Here is a 26,933-nt window from a genome sequence, read left to right on the forward strand (position 1 = left end):
AGAGTCAAGGAATTCCTAACTTCTTTCTAATTCCTAATTCAATTTCTGATGACAACCTCTATTACTCTAAGAATATGTTTCTATGCTGTTTTTGTATTTACTAATTTTGGATATAGCTACTGACTTCCTGCTGTAACAAACGTTTAGCTTACTTCTTCCTTTCCAATACACATGTTTAGCTCCTCTGCGGGTAATCATTACCATTTTAAGTAACAAACCCATACCTTGATTTCTTGTTCCACCACCTACAGACATTACCTTCCGACTCTGAGTCCCAGGCCCTTCTTTCAGCTCTTCTCCCAACCCATATTTTCAGATTTCCAGGAAACACTGCCTTCGGTCAAACCATCCCCTGGGCCATCTTCTGTCCACCATGATGCTCTTCCTCTTCCCTCTACCGTTAAGTTCACTTTTCCCAATTCCATTCCTTTAGGATCCAGCTAAAATCCAGGCTTCTGTGCCAACGGGAAGCCTCGCTGCCTCTCAAGACACAGTGAAAACTCCCTCCCCTGAATCCCTGGGGTATTTGTAAGTTGTTCTATCAGTCCAACTACCAATTGTGTATGTTCTGCTGTTTGGTTTGCACTTGTAGTTGCCTTTTCCTGGCGTAGGGCATATTTTCCCAGCAACACTCTTGAAGTCTCTTAGCATTTCAGAATCTTACTATGGTGACCTGCATGTACTGGAGACTCTATAAATGCGCTTACTGATTAGTGCTAATGTGTAAACCTCTTATAAACCTCAAAAAGCTGACATTCGACTACAGCCTTAGTTTCCCAGTCTGTAAGATCAGATTACTTCACAAAGGTCACACAGGCCTGAACTACCACCAAATAAAACATCCAAAGGAGGGGCGCCTGGGTGGCGCAGTCGGTTAAGCGTCCGACTTCAGCCAGGTCACGATCTCACGGTCCGTGAGTTCGAGCCCCGCGTCGGGCTCTGGGCTGATGGCTCAGAGCCTGGAGCCTGTTTCCGATTCTGTGTCTCCCTCTCTCTCTCTGCCCCTCCCCCGTTCATGCTCTGTCTCTCTCTGTCCCAAAAATAAATAAACATTGAAAAAAAAATTAAAAAAAAAAAAAACATCCAAAGGAAACATACTTCTAAGTACACATACAAACTTCACTAGGGAAGACACCCAATTAAAACTCAATCTGCAGAACATCCAAAGTGGAGTACAGGGTTTGTACTTCAACAGCTTACTTGGAGAGGAAAAAAAAAAAAAAAAGGCACAGCTATTTAAAAGACATTTTACTAGTTTGTCTAAATTTCAATGAGGGTCCATAAATTACACGTGGGTAGCTGGGACTCCGTGATGAAGTTAAAATCCAGCTAGCTGAGCGGCCGGGACTCAAGCAAGGGCCAAGCCAGAGAACCCACGACTCCTCTTTCGGTGGTGTTGGCGAAGGGGTGAGAGGAGCGGGTGAAGTCGGTACAATGTTGTCCTTCCCATCAGGTGGCCTCGCGGGAAGCGTCGGGTGGGGTGGGGGGGGTCTGGGAGGGGACGGGGTGCTGGGGGCTCCAGCGAAGCCTAGGGTAGAGGGATGCATCCACTGAGGCGCGGAGCGGACGCCCAGCGAGAGGAGCACTGCGCAGGGGCACCTGGCGGGGACCGGGCCGGTCTCCAGGACGAGGGAAGTTACAGGTTCCGTAGGTCGAGACTGGCCAGGGTCTCGGAGTTATTCCGGGGAGAAGGGTGGGAAGGGTGGGAAGGGTGGAGGGGCTTTTGCGAGGGCTGCGGCGGTTGCGGAGTAGTTACCCGGGTGCCATTTCAGGGCCAGCTTCCGATAGGCCTTCTTGAGCTCCTCTTCGCTGGCGTCGCGCCGCACCCCTAGCGCCTCGTAGTGACACTTCATCGCCCGACCGGGCAGGGGGCTGGGGCCGGGGCCCGGGGCGGGGCCGGGGCCCGGGCCCGGGCCGAAGTGGTGGCGACGGCGCTGCTGATTCTCTTCGGCGGCGGGAGTCCGGCGCCCGCACCGGGCCAGCCAGCGAGCGCGGCGGCGGCGGCGGCAGCGGCGCCGGACGGCGGAGGCGCGCGGCGGCGACAGGCGGCGCGGGCTGCGGCACGCGGGCGCAAGGAGGGGGCGGTGCCGGCGGCCGCGGCTCCGCATGGGCGGGGGGAGGGCTCGGTTCCGGGAAAAGCTACGCGAGAGGGAGGCGGGGCCACGGCGGGTGGGAGGCGGAGCCGCGGCCGGATGGAGGCAGGGCCACGGCAGGTGCGAGGCGGGGCCGCGGCGAGATGAAGGCGGGGCCGCCCGCAGGTGGGAGGCGGGGTCACGGTAGGCGTCATTGTGAGGGGCACAGAAGGCGGTCAGTGTAAGGTGCACCTACTGGGCAGCCCACCTGAGGGCTGACAGGAGTCTGATGGGATTCTGGAAAACATCTTGTTTTCTGAAGATAATTTCTCAGCAGAGCCTGTTTTTACAGATGAGGCAACCCGGGCTCTAAGTAGTCGAGTGACTTGCTCAGGCCTCCCCAACTAATCAATGGCTGGATTCAGTTGGATGGAACACCAGGTTTTTTAACTCTTCAATTCTCTTTTTCAGCTGCCAATTATCGCAATCTCTAACATTGTTCATCCTGACCCACATGCAGAGAAATAACAGTAAATATAAGCCTTAAACTGGAACAATGTGAGAGAGCACCAAGACATTTAAGTAACACACCAAATGTTTTACCACCAATATGGATAAAATTGTGCTGACCCATCCATCCATCACTCTTTAATCCTAACTTTCTGGCTTCTCATCCTACATTTCCAAGATTGGTAAAGAATGCAGTTAAGGGATCATATTTAACCAATTTTTGTTAATCCAACCGGTACACTATTACAGGATGGACGATCTGTACAACTGTTCCAATTTGAGGTGTCAAAATAGTATCGTAATTGTCATTAAAATATATTGGTGAAATATATACACCAACGTTATTTCATTGCAATGTGGAATGTTTACATGCATCAGTTGTTAGGAGTAGATTTTGTCAACCATGTACAGTTAGAGAAGGGGGTGGCTCTATTGCTAAGATCTATTGTACAAGGTTGTCCCTTGCTTAATAGCCTGCCCCCCTGCACCTTATCAAAACAAGCCAACCCTAAACCTCATTTTCCCCACACAGTCCAACCAACCCACACTCAAAATTCATACTCCTGCCTCTTTTTCAAAGAAGGAAGATACTATACAGCCTTAGTTTGTAAGCTGGCAATGGAGAGGGATTGAAGAGTTTCACTACAGGGAAAAATGGAAACTTTCCCCTTTGGAGAATGGGACTGGGGGCAAGGAGACAAAAATTGACACAGAACTTTTTTCTTCCTCCGACTACATCTGGCTTTGCTTCAACCTGCCATTTATTTGCCTTTCTCCTCCTGAGAGAAGAGGGATGTTTTTCCTGTAATATTGTATAGAGATGTAAAGACAATTACACTGGATATAAATTTGTTTAAAGGATTACCTTTATTATGTAAGTTGACTTCTAAATGAACAGGACTTGAGAGAGGAATTCTCATTCAAATGAGGCACCCACATAAATGACTGTGAAAGGTAATTTGGGATAGGAAAATATGTAGAAACTGATAATCAAACTTGTTAAATGGAAATTCCACTACAACTCTAAAACACCTCCAAAAGTGTTAAAAATTTGGGTCTTCACTCAAACTCCTAACTTGTTGAGCCAGTTTTTCTTATAACCTATAATTAACTTATTAGGATATGGGTGTTTAAATTCAAATCATGAATACAACTTCTTTTCATCCTGGGATATATTTAATTGCCTAAATAAATAAGATCCCCCCCCCCCCCCTTAACCAGATTTAGCCTTCATTAACCACACGCAAGTATTTAAACTGAACCTCTGGGGGGCGCCTGGGTCAAACATCTGACTCTTGATCTCACGCTTTGTGGGTTCGAGCCCAACACTGGGCTCTGCGCTGACAGCCTGGAGCCTGCCTGGGATCCTCTCTCCCTCTCTCTCTCTCAAAATAAATTAACAAAAAAATATGAACCTCTGAATTACCTGTTTGATTTAGATTTCAAGATAGCCTAATTTAGACTATTTCAAAATAAAGTAGCCTAATTGCACATTCAAGACGTTTCTTTGAAGATAATTAAAAAATGAAATATAGTGGAAATCTGTTTGTTCTGCCTAGATTTAAAATACAGAACAAAATTAAAATACAAGTGAGGAACTAGGAAAGATGTCTAGGATAACCTTGCTGTGTAACACCTTTGACAAATTAGTAAAAGAGAACTACCACACAAAAACAAGGTTAGTCACAAAATAAAAACCAATACCCAGCCAAAAAAAAGGTATTCCTTTTTTAACCTACCAAATAACAAAAAATTTTCCCTGTTGTCCAGGGTGAAAGTAAATAAATGAACACTAAACTTGGTGAAGTACAGTATTTAGGGGAACCACAAGGTCTTAATGTTGCAGGATGGTCAAACAGCTCTTTCATAAGAGGAGAAACTTAGATGTTCTGCTGCCCTCTAACTACTGTTCATTCCATTTTTCTTCCTGCTAATTTATTAAGTAATTTATACCCACTGCTTCTAAATTAAATCTCTAATCCACAAAATACTTTCAACACATGTATTAACCCATTTGATTCTCAAAATCTAAGAATTTTAATTGTATTCTTTCTTGAGGTGAGAAAACAAGATCAGAGATTGGCTTTTCCAACACCTCATTAATTGGGGACTCGGTGACTCCAACTTCAGTTAAGATGCTTTCCTTACCTGCACTTTACCATCTAAAACTAAGCTCTCAAAGTGCCTAATGCATTGTTTTACAAGTAATAATGACCCAATAAATCTGTTTCAATTTCAGCTTTGTTAACCCCCAAATTTTAATCCAAGACAGCAGGCCTAAACCTTAAGTGTGCTAAATTTTTAGTAATACCAAATAAGCTTTGAAAAAAACCCCAGAAATTAACTGACGAGTTCTGGGGATATTTAGAAAAAAAACACACACACACACCACTGAAGCCACAAATTTTGATTTTTCTTTGTCTTACATGCCACACTAATAAGACATAAGGTAGTCCTGGATAATAAAAGTATTTACACGTTGAATACAAAATAAATACAAAATTACTGAAAAGTTAGTTATCCACTGATTCATTTTGTATTCCCACTGTTCATCTTCTGTTTCATTTTTCTTTGCCTTTTGTAAATCCTTTTCTTTCTTGCTTTCAAATCAACTTTTGGCTCTGGTTTTACCCACTGTATTTCTATTGGCTTTTCCTCAGCTGGTATAACAAAAACATCTGCAGTGGGATCGTGTGGAAGAACAGTCTTTGGTTCCTTCTTTTTCATTTTCTGTGCATCTTTCACCTGTTGTTTCTCTTTGTATTTTGCAGCTGTGATAGATCTTATGACACGCCGATGCTAAAAAACAAAAAAATATCATCAGACACCTTCAAACTAAAAATAAACATTATATACGGTGAGGACATTCACTTGTGAATCGTATTTTCCCCTTCACTCATGTCATTAAAAAAAGTAGTAATCTGCAAGGCTGTATGCAGCAAAAAACAAATTAAGTTTCATGGTTTAACAGAAATCACTTGACAGAATTACTTTGGCCAGAGTTCCCTGGGCACTGAGAAACCACTAAACAACAAAAATAGCTTACCATGTTTGGGGACTGGTAGTGAGGATTTTCATATAGAGTTGGTCCTCCAAAACTTCCCTGGAAAATCTTTATCAGATTTAAGACGAAACGAGGTCCTATTTCTACAAGAGCTGCATCTTCTTCTATGATCTTTAATACAAAGGAAATATTTCATTTTGGTTTGGATATACTGTTCCTAAAAGTTACCCTGGCTCTACCCTCATTACAAATATGCCTAAAAGAAGTGAAAGCCAATTAAGGTGGAAGTGAAAACTTGGCCAAATTATCAGTATTTTCTGAAATATATTACTAGGTACTGGTAATTGTCATGGGAAAATATTTACATTTTTTTCAGCGTGTTCTTTTAAAATTGAGTGATTTCAATTTGGTCTTTACCTGGCTTCTCACAATGCACGTATTCTTGAAAAACTGTGGTTAAATCAATGTTTAAAATTGCGACCACTATAATAAAATGTATTAAAGCACCCTATGGGGGAACCCTTTTAAAATTTAAGCCAACCCCTAAATTGTATTTATACATCTAATTCAAATTAGATTAAGAGGTATATAAAAGGATACATGTCCAAATTTATTTTTGAATGGCTGCTGATTGTCAAATTAAGAGGCAACTTCTGAGCTACAAATACTAACAGTGTTGGTTCAGGTATGTCTGTCCTCAGAGGTTAAGGGGATATGTTTAACTTACACTGCAAGGTATCCAATAGAACAACAATGCAGAAAACAGCCTAGGTTTTTACTTTTTTTTTTTTTTTAGGGGTACCCGGGTGGCTCAGTTGGTTAAACATCCAACATCAGCTCAGGATCTCATGGCTCATGAGTTGGAGCCCCCACGTTGAGCATTCTGCTGACAGCTCAGAGCCTGGAGCCTGCTTGGGATTCTGTGTCTCTTTCTATGTGTCTCTATGTGATAAATAAACATTTAAGAAAACTTAAAAATTAATGAAAATAAAAACAAAATTATTTTTGAGAAAGAGAGCATGGGAGCAGGCAGGGCAGAGAGGGTCTGAAGCAGGCTCTGCGCTGATAACAGCAAGCCTAATGTGGGGCTCAAACTCATGATCCATGAGATCATGACCTGAACCAAAGTCGGATGTGTAACTGACTGAGCCAACCAGATAACTGGTTTTTAATGTTTTTTATATTTTGAGAAAAAGAGTAAGCAGGCGGAGGGTCAGAGAGAAGGGTGGGGAGACAGGATCCGAAGTGGGCTCTGTGCTGATAGGCTGACAGCAGTGAGCTGGATGCAGGGTTCAAACTGGGAAATCATGACCTGAGCCGAAGTCGGACCCTCAACTGACTGAACGACCCAGGTGTCCAAAAAACTAGCGTAGGTTACTTTCAATGCTGTCTGAAGTGGTCTTGCTGTTCCTTCCACCTCTCCACTTTTCTGCAGACTTACCATCCTGCCAAACTCCTGCTTCAAGACTTCCAGAGTCACCTCTGCTAAAACACTGTATGATTCATCTTATAGTTCTCATTGAATGAATTCGACAGGGATCATGTTTTTCGAAGTCTTAACACCCTCTACCCCCAGATTCCAACCTCTGGAGAGAAACTTTTATTTTACTGAATATATAGTTGCTTGTTAGAAAAACCTTACTCCATAACAACTGATAGCCATGTAGAGAAGTATGAGACAGTAGTTAATTGCTACAAGTCTGTGGGAGCAAAAAGCTATTTAAAACAAAACGAGTTAGGGGTGCCTGGGTGGCTCAGTCGGTTAGGCATCCGACTTCAGCTCAGGTCACAATCTCGCAGTCCATGGGTTCGAGCCCCGCGTCGGGCTCTGGGCTGATGGCTCAGAGCCCGGAGCCTGCTTCCGATTCTGTGTCTCCCTCTCTCTCTGCCCCTCCCCCATTCATGCTCTGTCTCTCTTGGTCTCAAAAATAAATAAACGTTAAAAAAAATAAAATAAAACAAAATGAATTATTATTTACATTTTCACAAACATTATATATCCTACTTCATTTCAAAGTGTAACTAAAAATTAATTAAAGCTAACCTGAAAGTTCCGAAACCATATCCTATTATCCAAAATGGTGAAAGTAAACACATGGTCCACAAATGGCTGGCTTTTGGGATGATACCGTGGTGTACTAAAGATCTAGTAAAAATAAAAATAAATGATATGTCAGTTTCTTATTCTGCCACATTCCATGTATGTTTTAGATACCTAAATTAACAAAAAGTCCAAAGGAGACACTCATTTATATTACTAAAAATACTTTCTAGAAAAGATAGTTACCTGAATTAAGAGTTCTTTTAACAGAGCATAATGCGGTAATTCATCAAAAGCCTATTAAAAAAATAAAGTGAACATATTATTTGACAACAGTGTTTTGTTTAAAATTGTGGATTTTTAAAAAATTTTAATTCAATTACACAACTACATCCACTAAAAAACAACCATGCAGAGTAAGAAAATTAGACCTCATACACTAAATGAGATACTTACAGGGTCAAAAGACAAAAGGGGCCGAGAACCTTTCAAACAGTTTCCAGTCATCTTTAGTTCAGCTAGGGTATGAACTAGAAAAATTATAACAAATAAAAACAGTTATAAGTTTAGCACAATTATTCCAAAAGAGCATTTTCAATTTTGTCATTAAAAAAAATCTTAAATGGAGTCAACTTACTATTTTGAACGAGGAATTTAGCAGATGGTCCATGAGGTGAATTTGAAAGCCTGAAAAATATGGAGTTTTTTCAACTAATTAGAATTTAGAATGTAGTAAATTCTTACTACCTCATGGTTTAAAAAACACCGTAACATGCTTGTAATATCCACACATTTAATTTTCTTTAAAAGTTTTGACTTTCGTGAAATCAAATGAGTTTGCTTCATCCCCTGGCCCAGTCTTTTTCTATAAAAGACTGAAAGAGATATATAACCTAAGAGATGCAAATAATCCACTTACAAGAACAGTTCCACCAAAATCTTACTTAATACATACTCTTACCACATATAGAGATCTTGTTTTTTCTTAGCTTCAAAATAGATACATTTATTGCAGTTTTTCATTTCACAAACCTAAACAAAGTATAGAAAAATGAAATAGACAATAAAAATGAGAACCAAAGCAATTCAATGCAATTAATATCTAGACTCCTCCAAAAAACTTAAGCAGATTAATAGGCTACAAAGGTCTAAATCTAGGTAAATTCACCAAAACATCCATTTAAAGTTCCTCTTAGGTATTCTGCCTAAAGTAAACTAGATACTCTGGCCTCTTCTCTGCTTACTGGCAACCTCTTCTTCCGACCATACTCCCAGGTGCAGCCTACAAAAAGTAAAAAAAAAAAAGATGCCCTAGGGATAAAGCACACTACAATCAGCCTCACTGATCTTAGGAAAATATGGTCCTTAAAGAACCAAATACATCCTTTATAAGGGCTATTTTTATTATTATTATTTTTTTACTTGAGAGAGAGAGAGAAAGAGTGCATGTGTGGGGGAGAGGGGCACAGGGAGAGAGAGAGTGAGAATCTTAAGCATGCTCCAGCTCGGCACAGAACCTGATGTGGGGCTTGATCTCACAACCCTGGGATTGTGACCTGAGCCGAAATCCAGAGTCAGACACTGAGCCACCCAGGGACCCCTGTGATGGTTATTCTAATTTTTTTAAATGTTTATTTATTTTTGAGAGAGAAACAGAGTGAGAGCGGGGTAGGGGCAGAGAGAAAGAGGAGACACAGAATCTGAAGCAGGCTCCAGGCTCTGTACTGTCAGCACAGAGCCTGAAGTGGGGCTCAAACTCAAACCGTGAGATCATGACCTAAGCTGCATTTGGGACATTTAACCAACTGAGCCACCCAGGCGCCCCTAGTTATTTTTATTTTTAATTCTTCAGCGTTTTGATTTGAAGCTCAAGAAATTTAAGATTTTTTTTCCTCATCTGTACTCAGTTTTGCAAAGTCACTAAGGGACTAGTGAAAGGGAGAAATACAGAAAACCTATTTCAAGTTGAATTAAACTTCAACATCCTGAAGGTTTATATTACTGTATTATTCATAAATCAATATATATTCATCAACTCTCAACTACTTGAGACTTTTAACCTAACAACTTAAAGTGATAGGTCCAATACTTTTGTTTCTTATTGGTCTTAGAACAATAACACTAAGTTGGTTGTTTTCTAGTCAAGCCTCAGTTACTGGAAACTCATACCCTGTTTTTTTTCCACCTATCTTCACTTGGAATTATACTTGTTCATGAACTGAATCCCCCATTAGAATGTGAGCCCCAGTGGACACAGAGGTGTTGTTTTGTTAAACAGTTTCCACAGCACTAAAATAATGCACTAGAATATATAGCAGAGGTTCAAATATCTGTGCTAAATAAGCCTTTCTAATAGGAAAAGAAAATTATCTGAAAACACTTCTAAATTTTAAAAAATTTGCTTAAAAATTTAAGCTCAGTATCTTCAACAATACTTGGAAAAGTAACCTATTACTAACTTATAGTATCTTAAGAGCAAATACCACGTGTTTCACTTTTAATACTGGCAAAATACTTTTTTAAAATGTGTGGTTTTAAAAATAATTAATGAATTTTTAATTTACTCTGTACATGTTGACAGTTTTTTTTTTAACAAGCACTTACTGTGAATTTAGCATTGTACTGTACATGATAAGAAAAAAAAGGGTAAGATAAAATCCTTGTCCTCCAGAAATTTCAGTATGTTTGGTGAGATAAGACAAATATATGAATGATTAAGAAATATATATATAGTGAAGCACTAAACTGTGAGATATAGACAGTGAGTATACAAAAATTTGTAAGGCAGATTATTGAAGAGTTAATAAAATTTGAGTATCTTTTACAAAACAATTTAAAAGTCACTGAGTAACAGAGTTATTCTTTAAATGAACTATCTTCAGTGTTCCAAAATATTGTTCCTAGTGTTCCTAGAATATTTTACTTGAATTACTATCTAAAATTACCTCATTAATCACAAATAACTTGTCTTTACGATCCATTTTCGTATCTAAAAAAGAAAAAATAAGATTTCAAAGTTAATTAAAACAAATTGCATTCTTTCTAAAAAAGTACTGTTTTTACAATCGTCAGTTTAAGAGATTTTATTAATTAAAAAAATTTTTTTTTAATGGTTTTATTTTTGAGAGAGAGAGACAGTTGTGAGCAGGGGAGGCACAGAGAGAGAGGGAAAAACAGAATCTGAAGCAGGCTCCAGACTCCGAGCTGTCAGTACAGAGCCCAACGTGGGGCTCGAACTCACGAACCATGAGATCATAACCTGAGCCAAAGTTGGATGCTTAACCAACTGAGCCACCCAGGCTCCCCAGACTTCATTAATTTTCAAAATTATTAGACCTAAAAACACATGACCATTTAAAAAATGTTCACTTTTTATAAAAAATGACTGATTAAAGATAGTCCTCAAGGGGTGCCCGGGTGGTCCAGTCGGTTAAGCGTCCGACTTGGCTCAGGTCATGATCTCACTGTTTGTGGGTTCGAGCCCTGCGTTGGGCTCTGTGCTGTCAGCTTGGAGCCTGGAGCCTGCTTCGGATTCTGTGTCTCCTTCTGTCTCTGCCCCTCCCCCACTTGTGCTCTGTCTCTCTCTCTCTCTCAAAAATAAGTAAATGTAAAAAAAAAAAAAAAAAATAATAAAATAAAATAAATTAAAAAAAAGATAGTCCTCAAGAATCATAAACTATGACCTAAGCAGTGTTTCTCGTCAACTTTACATATTCTTTAAGTCCCTTTCAAATAAGGAAACATTCTCACAAAGACTATGTTCTAGGATTGCAGTTTAAGGAACATTCACTGAAGAAACTAAAATTTGAACTGAAGAAAATTTTTCAGTCTTGAATCACAGTTGTCAAAGGAGATGGATTGAAAAAAGAGTTTTACATCATCACAGAAAAAAATATATAAATCAATCTCTTATTAGTTTTAGAGATACAAAGATGTAAACAGCAGTAATAGCTGTTCTCAGTTTGAGAAACAGTTGTCGAAGGAACAAAGCTATCACCTAGAATTAGAGCCAAAAGCTCCCTCCGACACAGACACAAAAGCAGCCGTATGGTGGTACTGCCACACTTTTTTTTTTACATTTTTTTTTGAGAGAGAGAGCACAAGTCGGGGAGGGGGCAGAGAGACAGGGAGACGCAGAATCCGAAGCAGGCTCCAGGCTCTGAGCAGTCAGCACAGAGCCCGACGCGGGGCTGGAACCCACGAGCTGTGAGATCATGACCTGAGCCGAAGTCGGACGCTTAACCGACTGAGCCACCCAGGCACCCTGGTACTGCCACACTTCTAAGCTTAAAACTTCACTTGACTGCAGGATACATCATTGCCAAAAAGAGTATCTTGGCATTTAGGAGTAGGCTGAGCCCCAAATTAAAGGTGCTTCAAATCCTACTCCAGTCCATTAACTTTTTAATAAGAACAGTTTTTTTTTTAAGTTTATTTATTTATTTTGAGAGAGAGAGAGAAAGAGTGGGCAGGGGTGGCGCAGAGAAAGATAGGGGGAGAGACAGAATTGCAAGCAGGCTCTGCTCTGTCAGCGCAGAGTTGGACATGGGACTCGATCCAACAGCCAAAACCAAGAGTCAGATTGTTGGCTTAAGAGAGTTGGCTTAACCAACTGGGCCACCCAGGAATCCCAAGAACAGTTAGAAAAAAATGCAGATAGCAATACATGGCAGTCCTGAATTATTTAGAAGGACAAACCAGCTTGTAACCTCTGAGAGCATTACAATGAAGGATCCTCGAAAAATGTTTTGATAATTAATAGCAGGATATCTAAGAAAGTGAAGGGAATGTTTAATGAATTTTGCAAAGAATTTCTAACAAAATGTTCATTGGAAAATCCTGTTATTGAAAAGATGAACTTCTGAGGCGACGTAGTTCTTTACCTGATAAAACTGAACAAATGACAAGGTTGAACAATGATTGAAAATAAAAATACATAAACATATAAGAACTTTTAAAATGTAGGATATAAAGGCACCTGCTTTAGAATGAGGCATCAACATCCTCAAGTCTTGCATTAAATGTCTTGTTCTGAAATTTATTCCTCTAGAAGAAAAGATAAGAATCCGTTCCTTATTTTTCCACTTGCCCTAAAGAAAAAGAAAATGTGAAGATTTTTAAATCTCACACTGAACGTACCTTGTTTTTCAAAGATAGTTTTAAAAGTATCCAGTTTTTAAGTACTCTACTATCCTCTAATGTATCCATACTACATGCTTACTTCTGCCTCTCTCCCGTGTGTGTAATTCAGACAGATGTTTCACTAGAGAATCTTTCCACTGCTGAAAGCAGAATGAACTCTAGTCAATATTTCTTTCCCAAGAGAACTTTAGTATTAACTTAATATTTACTAGGTTCCTACCAGGAGTCAGGCACTGTTCTTATGTGAGAAGACAGTCAACAAGCAAGCAAATCAGTAAAGACATGGAGGCAAGAACAGCATGAAATCCTTAGGGAACCACAACACATTTGTGATATAAGACGGAAGTGGCAAAGCATCATGGCATCATGTGATGAGGCAAAAAAAGGAAACTTAAAAGTGCCTGTTTTATCTAACAGACAAAATTTGGATCCTCTATCTAAAGAAGCAAGCTAAAGGTAGCTCTTGGTTCTAATAAAATAATACAGCCAATGGAAAAGTTAACTCCTAAAAAAACAACAAAAAAAGTTATATATGGCAAGTAGAGAGACACTATAACATTCATAAAAAGCTTCCAGGTAGCAGACCGAACAATCCTGACAATCTCTCAGTGGTATTCACCGACCACGGCTGCCTCCCAGAAACGCTTTCTCTGACTTTCTTCATTTTTGGTTTTTCTTCTTCCATGTCTCCAGTTCCTCCTCCTGACTCTAAAGATTCCTAGTCCTCTTTTTATTTTTGTTCTCTCCAGGCCAGAGTTCTCATAATCATTCCATAGCTTCAATCGTCAAATCTATGGAAAGGTAAGGAAATCTCCCCACTGCTAATAATCCAAGTATTTGACCTAATACCTCAAGTTCAACTCTAGGAATACTAAACCTTAAATACAGTAAATTTCTTGTTTATTTTTCTGATGATGCCACCATCATTTCCATCCCCCAAGCTTTAAATTATCCATTTGCCCTATTATCCTATATCATAAGCACTTCTAAATGCTGTCAATTTTTCCTTGCAACAACTCTTAATCCCTTCCCTTTCACAGTACCCTCATTCAGATCCTTATCATCTTTTTTTTTCTCTGAGTTTAACACTTTTATTACAAAGACATCCCTTAGGTTACAGAGAATTAACTTAGAAGTATTGAAAAACACACCAAAAATGTGTGTATTGTAAGTAGAGCCACTACTGTGCGACCTTAAGCAGATTGCTTCAGTGTCCTGAGCGTCATATTCTCAACAGATCCTTAACACCTTAAATCTCCTAAATGCTAGCCTTTCCAGACAGGTGTTTCTCCAATTGATACGGGGGAACTATAGCAACAGCTTAATCTTTTTAAAGCACTGGTTCAATCACATCCTTAACCTCCCTGGATTTTCTAATCAAACTCCAAAATGACATCGCTATAACACTAGATTATAAAATATATTTTTTACCTCACTATGCCCCAAATCAACCCTACCTTTCCGTTAATTTGGCTTTTTTTTTTCAGCATTTTCCCTCCATTTCACTGTCTTTGATCATTCATTTTTGAATAATGAATATTGAAATTGTGCCTTCACTTTGAGATCCAGCTCAAGGGCTAAATCCTTCACGACCTCGCTGTTCTAGAGTAAAAGCAACCTCTATCTTAAGCACTTCCATACAATTTTTCATATTATGGCTCAGATCATAGATAACTACCATATTCCTTTCCAACTGAAGGAGAGTGAGAGCATTAACATTTACTGAAAATCTTCTAGAAGTCCATCTTATTCTTCACAAAAAGTAAAACACATTTTCTTCCTCTTAATTTACAGGTGAGAAAAGAGCTCAAAATGAAGCCATGAGTTAACTGCAGCACTAGAATTTAAATTCGTTTTTTATCCCTCAAAGCTAACTCCTTTCCTAGTGCTTGCCACCACCGTATGTGGTCATTTATCACCTACTACCTGCTAGGGTACTAAGCTAAGGGTTAGGAAAGTAGACAAAATCAAAACAGGAATAAATCAAAGACCATCTTTGTCTCCACAGTATTCGATCTAGCTTAAGGAATGGAAGTTAAGCCCAACAATTGTGTTCACCGTCTTCTGAACACAAACCATGGACTTACATGAATTAGTTTCTCTCTAAACTCCCAACACTTCAGAAAGGAGTCACATTCTAATTTAGCAATCCCAAAGCTAACATATTAGTTTCGTGCACGCCTGACATATTACAAATTTGAATGCAAAGAAAAATTCATTGTATCCAGTCTAGTTTTCATCATCCCTTAAGAGTTAAAGACTTGATCACAGAAGTCAAAGTCAATATCCCAAGGACATGAACTCTTCAAAAGACCGCATAACAAGCTTCAGGGTCTCCGACTGACAGTAACTAACGCAGAATGAGGGAATCCTAACCACTGGAATAAATATACTCAAAAGCGAGAAATAACTTTAAGGAAAAGTAATACCACCCGCAAGGGGGGGGGGGGGAATGGAATTACTAGAAGAGAATACTGAGGCTGAGTACCCCGTAAGTCGCCTCCTAAGAACGGGTAAGTGTTCCGAAGGCCACCCACTTCCCCAGCCGGCCGCCTCCCGGAGGGCGGCCACGTGCACGAGCTAGCTGTAAGCGCGGTGCCCTGTCCGACTGGGAGGTGAGCTGAGACCGAGCTCGCCTCACAGACAGGGAACTCCGAAATCAGCAGGGCTCTCGTCAGGTAGACAGCCCCAGGGACGGCGCGCAGAGCCGCAGCTGCAGGTGCAGCCAGGAGGCAAGCTTCCTCTACCTTGCAAACGGGGCCTGGAATACGGTCTCTCTCCTCTTCCTTCGTCTCTTCTGCCACGTCGCGCAGCTTCGCTGGCTGCTTGGCATCTTTCTCGTTCCTTTTTGGTTTTTTCGCCTGAACAGCCAAGCCTCCACGCCGCTTCCTCTTGGTCGCCGCCATCTTGCCCGATGTCCTTCGGTCTCGGCTTTCCTTCCGGCTCCGCCGCTCGCTCCCCTTTCCGATCTCTATGATACCGTGCGATCGGCTCTGCAGTCCCCCGGCTCTATGGTACCTCTTTCCGGTTTCTCGTAACGCACTCGCGCCTCTCTAGGCCACCTCTAGCTCTGTGGTGACGGTGGCCGTAGTGGCTGTCTGGTCTGAAAAGAGTGGCGGGAGCCGCTCTACTCCCTCCACACCTACTCGGGAAGCGCGGCTCGCTTCCCCCTGGCTGCGAAGGGCTGTCGGACGCCCGGACCCCGCCACAAAGGTAAGGTTTCCGCGCCTCGGGGGCCGGAGGATCTTCCGAGAAACTGGGGCCCGCCCCCCATCGACTTTTCTGTTAGGGTCAAGGTTGGGGGCGCCAGACAGCTCAAACCCGACTCTGCGGGGACACGCAGCCCCAGCTTGGCGTGGCGAAACTGGCCTCAAGTAGAACTACCGTGGTAGTTGCCTGTTGCCTCTGTTTACAACTTTTCCTGTGTTACTGGCCCCTTACTAAAGACGAGGAAACCGTAGCGTAGAGACAGGTGTAATTTCCCCCAGAGTTACAGAGTTTTACAGTGACAGAGGTGGGTCCAGTCCCTGTCCGGCCGAGTTTAATACCCAGGCCTCTTCCACCTCTTCTCAGCGCAGGTTGACTTCGCGAGCCTTGCGGGCATTGATCCGGAGTTTTATTGTCGAATCTCATCAGGTGTTTCGCGATCCGCAGCAGCAGGTGTCGGCACCGGGAACGTCCCTTGGGGCCAGATGTGCAGTGGACATGCCCTTCCTAACTCCACAGATCCAAGATGAGAATGATTACAGCTTAGTGGCCAGCCTTGACAACGTTAGGAATCTCTCCACTGTCTTGAAGGCTATTCATTTCCGAGAACACGCTACCTGTTTCGCTACTAAAAATGGAATCAAGGTTACAGTGGAAAATGCAAAGTGTGTGCAAGCAAATGCTTTTATTCAGGTATGCAAACAGGTATCTTTAAGCCTATGACATACGATATAATTCACCCAGTTTAATGAATACCACAGGGTTTAACAGACATCATTTAAGTTAGAGAACAGTGTATTTGAATTCTTTCTCCTGGCAAATTCTCTTCTTGTTTTATAGAGATAATGGTTAGTAATAATAATGTCTAAGTTTTACTAAGCTAAACTATGGGGCAGGCACTATTCTGAGTGTTTTAGATACTTAACTCATTTAATACAGTAGTTCTATCAGGTAGGTTCTGTTATTATTCCCATTTTATGTGTGTGGAAACTGAGGCCCAGTTTAAGTGATTTGCCATCAGTTCCAGAGTTGGCAAGTCGCTGAGCTGAGCTGAAAGCCCAGACATTTGTTTTCAGAGTATATGCTCTTGGCCACTATTTCGCTTTTCCCTTTTATTGGTGATAATAAAATGTTTATTCTTACAAAGTAATATTTTTGTGGTTCAGATAGCATTTCAGAATTAATCCAGCGTTTTTTGAACACCTAAATGCACAGTGTGATGTCAGGTATAGGGGGATAGATATGTTTTCTGTCCTCAAAAGAAGTTGAAAACTAGTATCACTTACGCATTATCAAATGTTTGGCTATTTTCCAAATGACTTTAGCCCTATTGATGGGCATAAAAATGAGACAAGGGGGTCATGTGGATGATAGTTTAGATCCAAGAAACTAGATAAAGGACCCTTCATAAAATTTTGCATGGTACTGAAATCACTGTTACACCGTTAACTACTGAGTAGTATTATTCTAATGGATAATAGTTGAAAAAGCTTAAGATGTTTTTCTTGGTAATCAGAAATTTTGATGGAATTAGCATAATATTATTTTTAAAACATAAAGTGAACTATAGAACCTTCTGAGTTTTCATTAATACATATGCATTTTCATATTTCCTTTTTTTTCACAGGCTGGAATATTTCAAGAGTTTATAGTTCAGGAAGAGTCTGTTACTTTTCGAATAAATTTAACTGTCCTTTTAGACTGTTTATCTATATTTGGATCAAGTCCTATGCCAGGTGAACCATTTTATCATTATAATGACACAAAAGCATTATACAGAATAATCAGAAAATACAGGAAAAATCATTAGAATAGAAGTAATAAATATATCTTAGAAATTGCAAATTCATTTTTTATTGGTCACAGTCACAGATTCTAACTTTTCTAGCAATATTAATAGTAAGTGTGCTGTGGGTCTTTACATATTTGCAAAAATATTTACATTATTTTTTTTTTAATTTACAAAGTTTTGGGGATTTTAAATTTGAACTGGCCAAGAGGAGACTGAATATGTCTTAATTATCTTTATTTAACATTGTGAAAACATGTGAAACATGTATTGCTTCTTTTCCCTAACTTGTTCAGAATTCGCACAGTGTAGTGGCAGGGAAAACCAGTGCTCCTGACTTCCTAATTTACTCTGTTCAAAATTTGTTTGCTCTTATTTCCTTAAGCCCTGTTCATAAATTGTCTATTTTCTGAAATGTTTTCTTTTAAAAATATTTATATATTTTATTGTTGTTAGGAATAGCGAATTCAGTTGCTATGGATATAAGACTATAAGGAAACATCAGAAGAATGATTTTCTTTCATAGGAAAGGAATCTGGAGATAATCTAGGGAAAATTAGGTTGTGGTTCTCTAGAAAATGTATTTTTAAAAAAAATTTTTTTTTTCAATGTTTATTTATTTTTGGGACAGAGAGAGACAGAGCATGAACAGGGGAGGGGCAGAGAGAGAGGGAGACACAGAATCGGAAACAGGCTCCAGGCTCTGAGCCATCAGCCCAGAGCCCGACGCGGGGCTCGAACTCACGGACCGCGAGATCGTGACCTGGCTGAAGTCGGACGCTTAACCGACTGCGCCACCCAGGCGCCCCTAGAAAATGTATTTTAATTTTATACCAACAGTTCTATCATTGCTAATTATCCATTTTTCTAATGCAGCACTCCCCAGCTGGTTTCTCATAAAAGCATCTGCTAACCCTCTTCTGTACTGTGGCTCTCCATCCAGTAAGGGAAAGGAGCCTAAGATGTCCAGTCGTATTCCTCCTCTGCTCTAGTGGTTTGCAGTGTTAAAACCCACACCACCATTAACCACCCTGTCTTTTTTTCCTGATTTGATCTTAAAATTTGTGGAAGTGTACATAATATCTCCCAATAGAATACATTGACACAACGAATACACTGACATTATACTACAGGCAGTACCAAAGCAGTCCACTGCTGCGTGCACATGTTGAACCTTTAAGAAATAGCATAGCTTATTTGGCAATAAGTCTATTACTTGCAGTATCGGTCCATGTAGATTCTCCATCCTGAAATTGTAGAGCTATAAAATCAGTAAGCTGTTTCTGAGGTGTTTTTGGCAAGCTGGAAAACAATTTCAAAGAGTTACATTATATTTTGTTCTGGTTCCCCATTTTGTTACAGTTATTTTTCGAATTGTCTACACATAACTCATCAGTTATCCAAGATATGATCCTTTCTTCTAAAGAAATACATATGTGCTAAAAATTGGGCAGAATAAAATAATCTTCAGGAGTTTCATGTGTCATTTAAGGAGAAGCTAAACCTGTACTATAAAGCTAAGCTCAAACTTTGATTTATTTCCATTGCAGGGACTTTAACTGCACTGCGGATGTGTTACCAAGGTTATGGTTACCCTTTGATGCTCTTTCTGGAAGAAGGAGGGGTGATGACAGTCTGTAAAATCAATACTCAGGAGCCTGAGGAGACTCTGGATTTTGATTTCTGCAGCACCAATGTTATTAATAAAATTATTCTGCAGTCAGAGGGGCTCCGTGAAGCATTTTCCGAATTGGATATGACGAGTGAGGTCCTACAGATCACCATGTCTCCCAACAAGCCTTATTTCAGGTGCTTGAACACAGCACAATTATAGCTCATGTGGTCTGCTCCGTCTCCCTACTTACACATTTACTTATGATGCAGAACTTTTATTATCCAGGTTCCTAGAATTTTCAGATCTTTAGAGAGCTTTTACTCTTATTTTTACAGATCAGGAAACTTAAAGGTCCAGGAAGATGAATTCAGTACTTAAAGCTTCATAGTGTTGGTTTGTAGATCAGTAGCCCAGTCTCCTACTTCATAAACTAATGATCTTTTCATTGTACTGTTGTAGGTCAAGTTACATCATGAGGAAAATTTGGGCTTAAACTTTTGGAAAAGGTGTTTGTATCATTTAGATCTGTTTTTCTTTCCTTTCGAGTTAGTACAGGATGCAAAAGGAAGCAGATGTTTTCTATACATGGTTCATTCACTGACTATCAGTCATCTACTGTGTGCATATTCCCCTGTTTAAGCACTTTGGAAAGGAACAACTTAAAATCAAGTTGAAGAGAAGATATGTGAAACAGCATAGAAGGAACAGAATTGCATGCCATTTAAGTACCAAAATAATGCACAGATTCTTAACAGAACATGAGTTCTTAGGGATGATTGGTCAAGGTAATCTTCCTAAGGAAGAGCAATTTTCAGCAGTAATATAGTATCAGAAACTCTCGAATTGCTCCTGATATTTTGAACCAACAAATTATGAAGTTTTCAGAATTAAAATAAATTTGGAGAGAAGATTTAAATATTTCTTCTCTTTTGAAATACATAAGAATATTAAAGAGTAAAGGAGCTAAATACATACAGAATGAGACGTATAAGATGTTCTTTTTACATCTACTCTAGAAGAACTGAAGGCCCTTATCATGACATTAGGCAGTTAAAAATTTGACTCAAGATTGGTTAAAATGTTAACCAAAATGGAAATCAATGAAACCCTAAGCAGTGACATGAATTAAAATTCTGGGCACTTTTACAGTTTATTTCAGAGGACCACCATTTAAATGATGTCTCAGCATAGTAACTGGATGGATCATGGTGTCATCATTCATCTCTGGTATGGGAAATAACTTGGTGGGGGGAACTGGGAGTTGAAATTTCTTTCTGGATTTGTTAAATTTGAGGCACCTATGATACTAGGGAGTAGTTGGACATAGGAAGTTCAGGAGATCGGTCTAGACTGGAAACTTAGATTTGGGAGTCAGCATCATGGCTGGGTATGGACGAGATGCCTCAGAGAAGGAGGTTACATCAGAGGAGCGACAAGATGGAACCTGGGGAAGACCAGCACGTAGGTCTGTCACTGTGCTCATGTAGCACTTACCGACGTGTTAACCCTATAGCAAGTGATCAATAGATTCTTGCAGATTAAATAAACGTATAAACATTTACAAATTGTCTATACACAAACTGCTGATACCACCAAGCAAGAAAAGCCATGAAACAGCCTGAAGAGCAGCGTAAGAAACAAAATAGGGGAGCCGTAATTTCTGGCTGTGGCAGTAGAGAGGGAACAGGACCTCGACTTGCAGATGAGGTAGATCAGGGCCTTCCATCACTCTTCAACTCTCTTGTCCTTTTATATTATTTCTTTTTTAATGTTTATTCATTTTGAGGGGGGGGGGGTGGGGAAGAGACAGAGGGAGAGCGAAAATCCCAAGCAGGTGTTGTGCTGTCAGCACAGAGCCTGACTCAGGGCTCTATCTCACGAACCATGAGATCATGACCTGAACCAAAATCAAGATGCTTAACCGACTGAGCCACCTAGGTGCCCCTATTTCTGATTTAAGGATGTGGAAAAGTGAGTATCAGAGTAGAATTAAGGCAATGAAATTGAGGCAAACACCCCTGGATTCCTTTTGTGATTGATATTTTCCAAAGCTGTCTATTAGTTGTTAGTTCCCCCGTACTCCCACCTCATCCTGGAGGAGTCTTTATTACTGTTAAGTGTTACAATGTATTGTCAGCATTTGTTTACATACCTGTTTAACTCTGCGGATTAGCTTTTCAAGGAAGTGTCTTTATTGGGATCCTAATGTGGCTTATTGTTGGACCAGTGAATAAATGAGTTGCTCATTTTTTTTTTTTTTTTTTTTTTTTTTTTTTTTTTACTGTAGGTTATCTACTTTTGGGAATGCAGGAAGCTCCCACCTTGATTATCCCAAAGATTCTGATTTGATGGAATCATTTCAATGTAATCAGACCCAGGTCAACAGGTCAGTTCTTAATATATTAATCAGGAAGGTGAGGTTTAATATCATGTATCTATTAAATAAATGTTAAAACTTTCAGTTTGTTGCTAAATGTGTAACATTCTAAAGCTATAAATAGTAGGGTGCTAGAGGATTTGGGGTTGTGAGAGTGGATGACATTTTTAAAATGAAAATATTAGCAAATTGGACAAGTATTTGATTTTATTCTTACATTTACTGCTTGTTAGTTCTGGGATCATTTTTGTCCTTCACTTGGAGTTAGGAGCACTGCTTTAAGTGTGTCCAAATAACAACAGCTTTTTATTTACTCCTCTACAGATACAAGATTTCTTTACTGAAACCCTCTACAAAGGCATTAGTCCTATCTTGTAAGGTGTCTATTCGAACAGATAACCGAGGATTCCTCTCATTACAGTATATGATTAGGAATGAAGATGGACAGATATGTTTTGTGGAATATTACTGCTGCCCTGACGAAGAGGTTCCTGAATCAGAGTCTTAAGTATGGCATTCGCTGTGATAACTATCTTGACATTCATGATCTGTCACATTCTCGTTCTGGGTATAGTACTCTCCAGAATACTGGGTTTTCTGAAGGGAAGAAGCATGGAGGAGATAGGAACAAGGTCCATGTACCCTAATAGTTGCTGTGTATTTTGTAAGTAAATGTTTTCATGTAGTCGTAGATTAACCAGTACTGGACTGGACTGTGGTTCTGTCTTTTGAACTCATGGGACTCATTTTGAGCCAAGATGAACAACTTATTTAAGTAGGACACGTCAAGAGTCTAAAAATGTAAAATTTGGTGATTCTGTACCTGAAATGTTCTTTTATTTACTTACCGTTAGAAAAAGCAGCAGCATCTGGGCACCGATTATTAGTTTGACTTCCGGACTGTGTCTTAACGCGGTGGTCCTCAGAGTATGGTGCCTGGACCGAGAGCATCAGCAGTACCTGGAGACTTGTCAGAGATGCTGGAGGGTGGCCAGCCGTCTGTAGCTTCAGTCATTTCCCCCAGGAAATTCGATGCATGTTCAAGTTTGAGAACCACTATTTTGAAGGATACGTTTATTTTTTTGCATTTATAGCATTCAATTGCATTGAAGTGAATGCTGTTACATGTGATTTCTTCCCAAATGTTCAGAAGTTTATGCTTTGCCAAACAAGTGTGAGTAATTGTATGATTTACCTTTAAAGTATACATTTTAAAGAAATCTATGAACAAGATATAAAAGTCTTCAGAGTTACAGAATTTCTTCTCGCTCTCAGAACTGTTCAGTGCAAGAAGTACTGTAGTAAGTACTTAGATACCTTCTATTTGCTTATACGCGTCTCTCAACCAAACCAAGTGTAGAAAACCAGTTATCAAGTGATTTTGCACTTTCTTGGGTCATTTTCAATTAATTTTTATGGCATGTAAATATTTAATAAAATACAATACTAAAATTACCTGACTTGTTTTGTAACAGAGAAATATATAACCAAAATAAAGGTCCGTACATGTGGTAACAGCTCTGTGTGGGGCAGCACTGTTGGCCTTTGTGGGTATGATAGTTCTTCATAGGAAAAAACATCCCACTGCAGGATTCATTTAGCCTCCCTGGCCTCGGGCCTCACTAGTGCCAGTCATTGTGACCTACAATTCTCCCCCCACCCCAATAAAAATGTCCCATGTTATTGATGGCTAAGAACCATTGAATAATATTCATCAAAAGGGTATATTTGGAATGCCTACCTTAAAATAGGCCACTTGGCATTAGAGGAAATTGGTTTGGAGAGCAGTTCAGCAAGAACTTCAGGGAAATGATCCCCCAGAACAGCTGTGGGCACTGTTCCCAGGCACAGGGGCTATTCTGGTGTGTAGCCCAGAGTGACTACCTAATAACTACGAAGCCCCCCAGTAATCTCAGCATGCTAGCTGGTTACAAAAAGTGGAGTTTTGTAAAGTATAGTATATGTTCAAGAAGTAAATGAATGAATCTACATCAAGAACAGAACAAATCTAAAAGATAATTATGAAAATATTTAATCAGTCAGCATTTCAAGGACTATAATTTTCCTTTATTTTTTAAAAACAATTTTAAGTTTATTGATTTATTTTGAGAGTGAGAGAGCAAGTAGGGGAGGGGCAGAGAGAGAGAGAGAACCCCAGGCAGACTTTGCACTGTTGGGGCTCAAACTCAACATCCATGAGATCATGACCCGAGCCGAAGTCAGACACTTGCCCACCAGAGCCACCCAGCTGCCCCCTATAGTTTTCCTTTAAAATAGGGCAGTTACTTTTGGTTTTTGTTCACTGGTACGTCCTGTACCTAGAACGGTGTCTATTCAATAAATATTTGTTAGGTGAAAGAACCTCCATTTCAGATTATCTTTTAGCATTTTATTAATTACTATTTAATTTCAGTTACTTAGCTCTGAGTTGATCTTGATCTGAAGTATTTTTTAAAAGTTGAACCTGTGAAGAAATTAAAATGTATATTGGTTCAGTAGGGAAAGATTGACATTTTTGCACATTTAAGATCGTCATTTTAGCTGCACACATCTTTAACTATTTAGAGTTCGTAAGCTAATGAGTGTAATTCTTTCTACATCACCCACCAAGGTACTGATTTAATATAGAATTTCCTATTTAGTGGTTTTTCTTTGACCTCAGAATTTACTTTGTACAAGTTCCCTTGAAATTCCAGCAGGGGGAGTGCTTCCTCAGGCAGACTGGGACATTTTGGTGACTACAAATTCGTTTCATGTGTCACACACAGAAAAAATATAATCTTATTTTGAAGGCCTTTAGTTTTTCCTTTTTGCAGTTTATCTCATTTTATTTTCATTGTGCTTACTAAGGGAATGTGTAGTTTTTTCCTCCATTTTTAATGTTTTTCCCTGTTTGATGATACTGTGCTTCCACCTGCAATTGATGAAATGATTCAAAATAAAAACGATTTTTTGAATTCTGTTTTTCTAATAAAGTTAAGTCTTATAACACAACCACTTTCATAAGAAGCCACAGAGTTTCTATGGTGCATCAAGTAGTCCTAGTAAGAATTGGTTACAGTCGCGGAAAGGGCAGCATGTGGCATTCTTCACAGTTCAGGGTGGGGAATTTTTCAGAACAGGGTGCTCCCTTCTTCCCTTACCTTCTTCACACTGACTTCCCCTTGGCCCCATCTGAAACGAAAACTACGGGGTCCTGAGAAATTGGGGAAATTGTATAACATTTTTTCTTTTCCTAATTGTGTCCTCGGTAGTGTTTTCAGGCACAAGTCAGGTTACACGCACCCCCGAGGCCACCAGCAGCTCCAACCTGGACTTCCCACGCCAGGAGTGGACAGAGATGCCGTAACAGACAGTTGTTGCCAGTGCTTCTGCTGTGCTGTCCATGTCTCAGCCACCGCCAGAGACTGCGGTAATTAGTAATATTTGAAGTAGGTTTTATTTTTGAAATTAATACTTTGTTGATCAATATAAATCAATATAATAGTAGCGGCTCTCATTGGTAAAACTAGAGGTATTCAGGACATGTGACATGACTAAATTACTAAAGAGTAATTCCCCACCTTTGCATGAAAAGGACATAAGAGTCTAGTGAGGCTTGTGACCTGGACATTTAGACTTGGGGCCTGAGGCTTGACCCCTAAATGGTCTGGCTTCCTGCCACCTTGTCCAAGGATTTCTGGCTTCTTCTTGCTAACTAAATTAGGAGCCTCACTTCTGGAGCATTGTCAAGTCTGCAGACCTTTCGTGGGAAGTGGTGGGTGAACCACCAAAACAGAAGTAGGGCTTCACTGATCTTAGGGAGCAGTTTGCATGGGCATTTGCATGCTTGCTGATAAATGTTTATTAAAGTCCGTATGTGGGGCAGTATGATCTAGGCTTGATTTTTTTCTTCTTTTTCTAATTTGGTAGAGATTGTAGGGAAATAGCTAACCCTCATCCACCTCAAAGATTTTAGTTCCTGTTAGCTAATTTAAAAAGAATCCGAAAGTTGTGAATGACCTTGTTGACTCAGGTCTGTTAGGAACATCAAGTGTTTGGGGTAGATTATCCAAATTGCTGGTTCCCACTGAATGAATTCAGAAAGTAGCTTAGTTCTCATCTACAGTTTTCCAAGAGAGAATGTAACTTTACATTAGGTTTTACTGTGTCGAACATTTCCAAGGTGGTTTCTTAAACTTAAGGATTTCACAGAATACCAAAATTTTAAAACTTTTGGAACCAACATAAGTAACAACTTACTATTTTCTCAGATCTGAGGATGTTAAAACCATAGCTACCATTCATTATCACCACCATTTCATTAAACATTTTAACATCAAAATCTCAGAAAATGGACTGTTAGTAACCTTACACTGACAATAAACACTGGATATATTTAAATATTTAAAACTAATTTCAGATGCAATATCAAGATCACACCGTAACATTTTATTTTACAATGTTAACACTTTATGCTATTGTTTTATTGATACAGGTTTGTCAGTCTGGAGATCTTAAGACTTTGGGGTCTCCCAAAGTAGTAACATTTTTAAAACTTTTAGTGCCACACAAAATAGAGTCCAAACGGCCACTTCTGTCTGGTACTTTGGTTTTTATCACAGTCATTGTCGAAAATCCATCTTCGTCCGGATATGTGAAAATGGAAGCAACTCTTCTGAGGCTGCTTTAGTCAGTGCAGAATATTCTGGGTAAGGACAGCAGGCCCATCTCCAGACAGGGCTAAAATTAGCAACGACAGACCGGTGACCAGTTGATAAGTACTGCAGAAAAGGTCAGTGGGATATAGCTGCCTTCAGGCAGGCCTGCAACCTGAGACCTTGGTCCTGAGAGCTGAGCTGAAAGCATTCAGAACACAGCCGCCAGGAGGAAGCCTTCCAGTCTACAGACCAGGCACTGACTCGCCACTCACCACCATACCTTGGCTACTGGTTGATCATTAGGTTTTACAGACTGAGCAAATGACTGAAATAAAAAAATAATTTTTTGCATGAAGAACCAAAATGTAGTCCCCTAAGCACTAAGTGATATGGAGATGTTAGAAGACGCTTGGATCCCTAAAGACACAGTCTTTGAACTGCATTAAATCAGCTCAGGTAACAGAAACGATGAAGAGAGAAGTAAGTTTTTTATTTTGTAAAACTCACACGAATCCGATTTTTCTTTTCTCCCTGAA

The 26,933-nt window shown here is 39.9% G+C and overlaps 4 protein-coding genes across 13 annotated transcripts in view; 1 reads left to right on the forward strand and 3 right to left on the reverse strand.

Moving 5' to 3' along the window:
* The window catches only part of DNAJC21 (DnaJ heat shock protein family (Hsp40) member C21), a 34,775-nt gene extending 32,747 nt beyond the window's left edge, over nucleotides 1–2,028 (reverse strand). For both annotated transcript variants that reach the window (XR_007154993.1, XM_047872311.1), the window contains exon 1: nucleotides 1,757–2,028. Coding sequence is in view for 1 of the 2 variants with exons in the window: in XM_047872311.1 (XP_047728267.1) it covers nucleotides 1,757–1,853 (97 nt within the window). In the remaining variant the exon portion in view is untranslated. The remainder of the gene's footprint in view (nucleotides 1–1,756) is intronic.
* Nucleotides 2,029–4,974: 2,946 nt separating this feature from the next.
* Nucleotides 4,975–15,788, reverse strand: BRIX1 (biogenesis of ribosomes BRX1). Its single transcript, XM_047837387.1, has 10 exons — nucleotides 15,517–15,788; nucleotides 12,606–12,717; nucleotides 10,573–10,616; nucleotides 8,589–8,659; nucleotides 8,265–8,314; nucleotides 8,084–8,157; nucleotides 7,874–7,924; nucleotides 7,631–7,732; nucleotides 5,629–5,757; nucleotides 4,975–5,381 (listed from the first exon to the last, which is right to left on the reverse strand). The coding sequence occupies exons 1-10, from the start codon at nucleotides 15,673–15,675 to the stop codon at nucleotides 5,112–5,114; spliced, it is 1,062 nt and encodes a 353-aa protein (XP_047693343.1). The 5' UTR covers nucleotides 15,676–15,788; the 3' UTR covers nucleotides 4,975–5,111.
* A 27-nt stretch (nucleotides 15,789–15,815) lies between these two features.
* Nucleotides 15,816–23,152, forward strand: RAD1 (RAD1 checkpoint DNA exonuclease). 6 transcript variants are annotated; one of them, XM_047837912.1, is made up of 7 exons: nucleotides 15,823–15,982; nucleotides 16,406–16,669; nucleotides 17,604–17,712; nucleotides 19,316–19,574; nucleotides 21,668–21,766; nucleotides 22,082–22,265; nucleotides 22,612–23,152. In XM_047837912.1, the coding sequence occupies exons 2-6, from the start codon at nucleotides 16,475–16,477 to the stop codon at nucleotides 22,263–22,265; spliced, it is 846 nt and encodes a 281-aa protein (XP_047693868.1). In that variant the 5' UTR covers nucleotides 15,823–15,982; nucleotides 16,406–16,474; the 3' UTR covers nucleotides 22,612–23,152. The 6 variants fall into 6 exon arrangements, with proteins under 6 accessions (XP_047693635.1, XP_047693797.1, XP_047693868.1 ...); XM_047837679.1 differs by having other exon boundaries at nucleotides 15,816–15,982; nucleotides 16,343–16,669; nucleotides 22,082–23,152; XM_047837841.1 differs by having other exon boundaries at nucleotides 15,819–15,982; nucleotides 16,427–16,669; nucleotides 22,082–23,152.
* A 993-nt stretch (nucleotides 23,153–24,145) lies between these two features.
* The window catches only part of TTC23L (tetratricopeptide repeat domain 23 like), a 60,721-nt gene continuing 57,933 nt past the window's right edge, over nucleotides 24,146–26,933 (reverse strand). For 2 of the 4 annotated variants that reach the window (XM_047837097.1, XM_047836879.1), the window contains exon 13: nucleotides 24,146–24,221. Coding sequence is in view for 1 of the 4 variants with exons in the window: in XM_047837183.1 (XP_047693139.1) it covers nucleotides 24,209–24,221 (13 nt within the window). In the remaining 3 variants the exon portion in view is untranslated. The remainder of the gene's footprint in view (nucleotides 24,222–26,933) is intronic. The other 2 variants (XM_047837321.1, XM_047837183.1) reach the window with 2 other exon arrangements.

Source organism: Prionailurus viverrinus, chromosome A1 (assembly GCF_022837055.1).
Source record: "Prionailurus viverrinus isolate Anna chromosome A1, UM_Priviv_1.0, whole genome shotgun sequence".
Classification (NCBI taxonomy): Eukaryota; Metazoa; Chordata; class Mammalia; order Carnivora; family Felidae; genus Prionailurus; species Prionailurus viverrinus.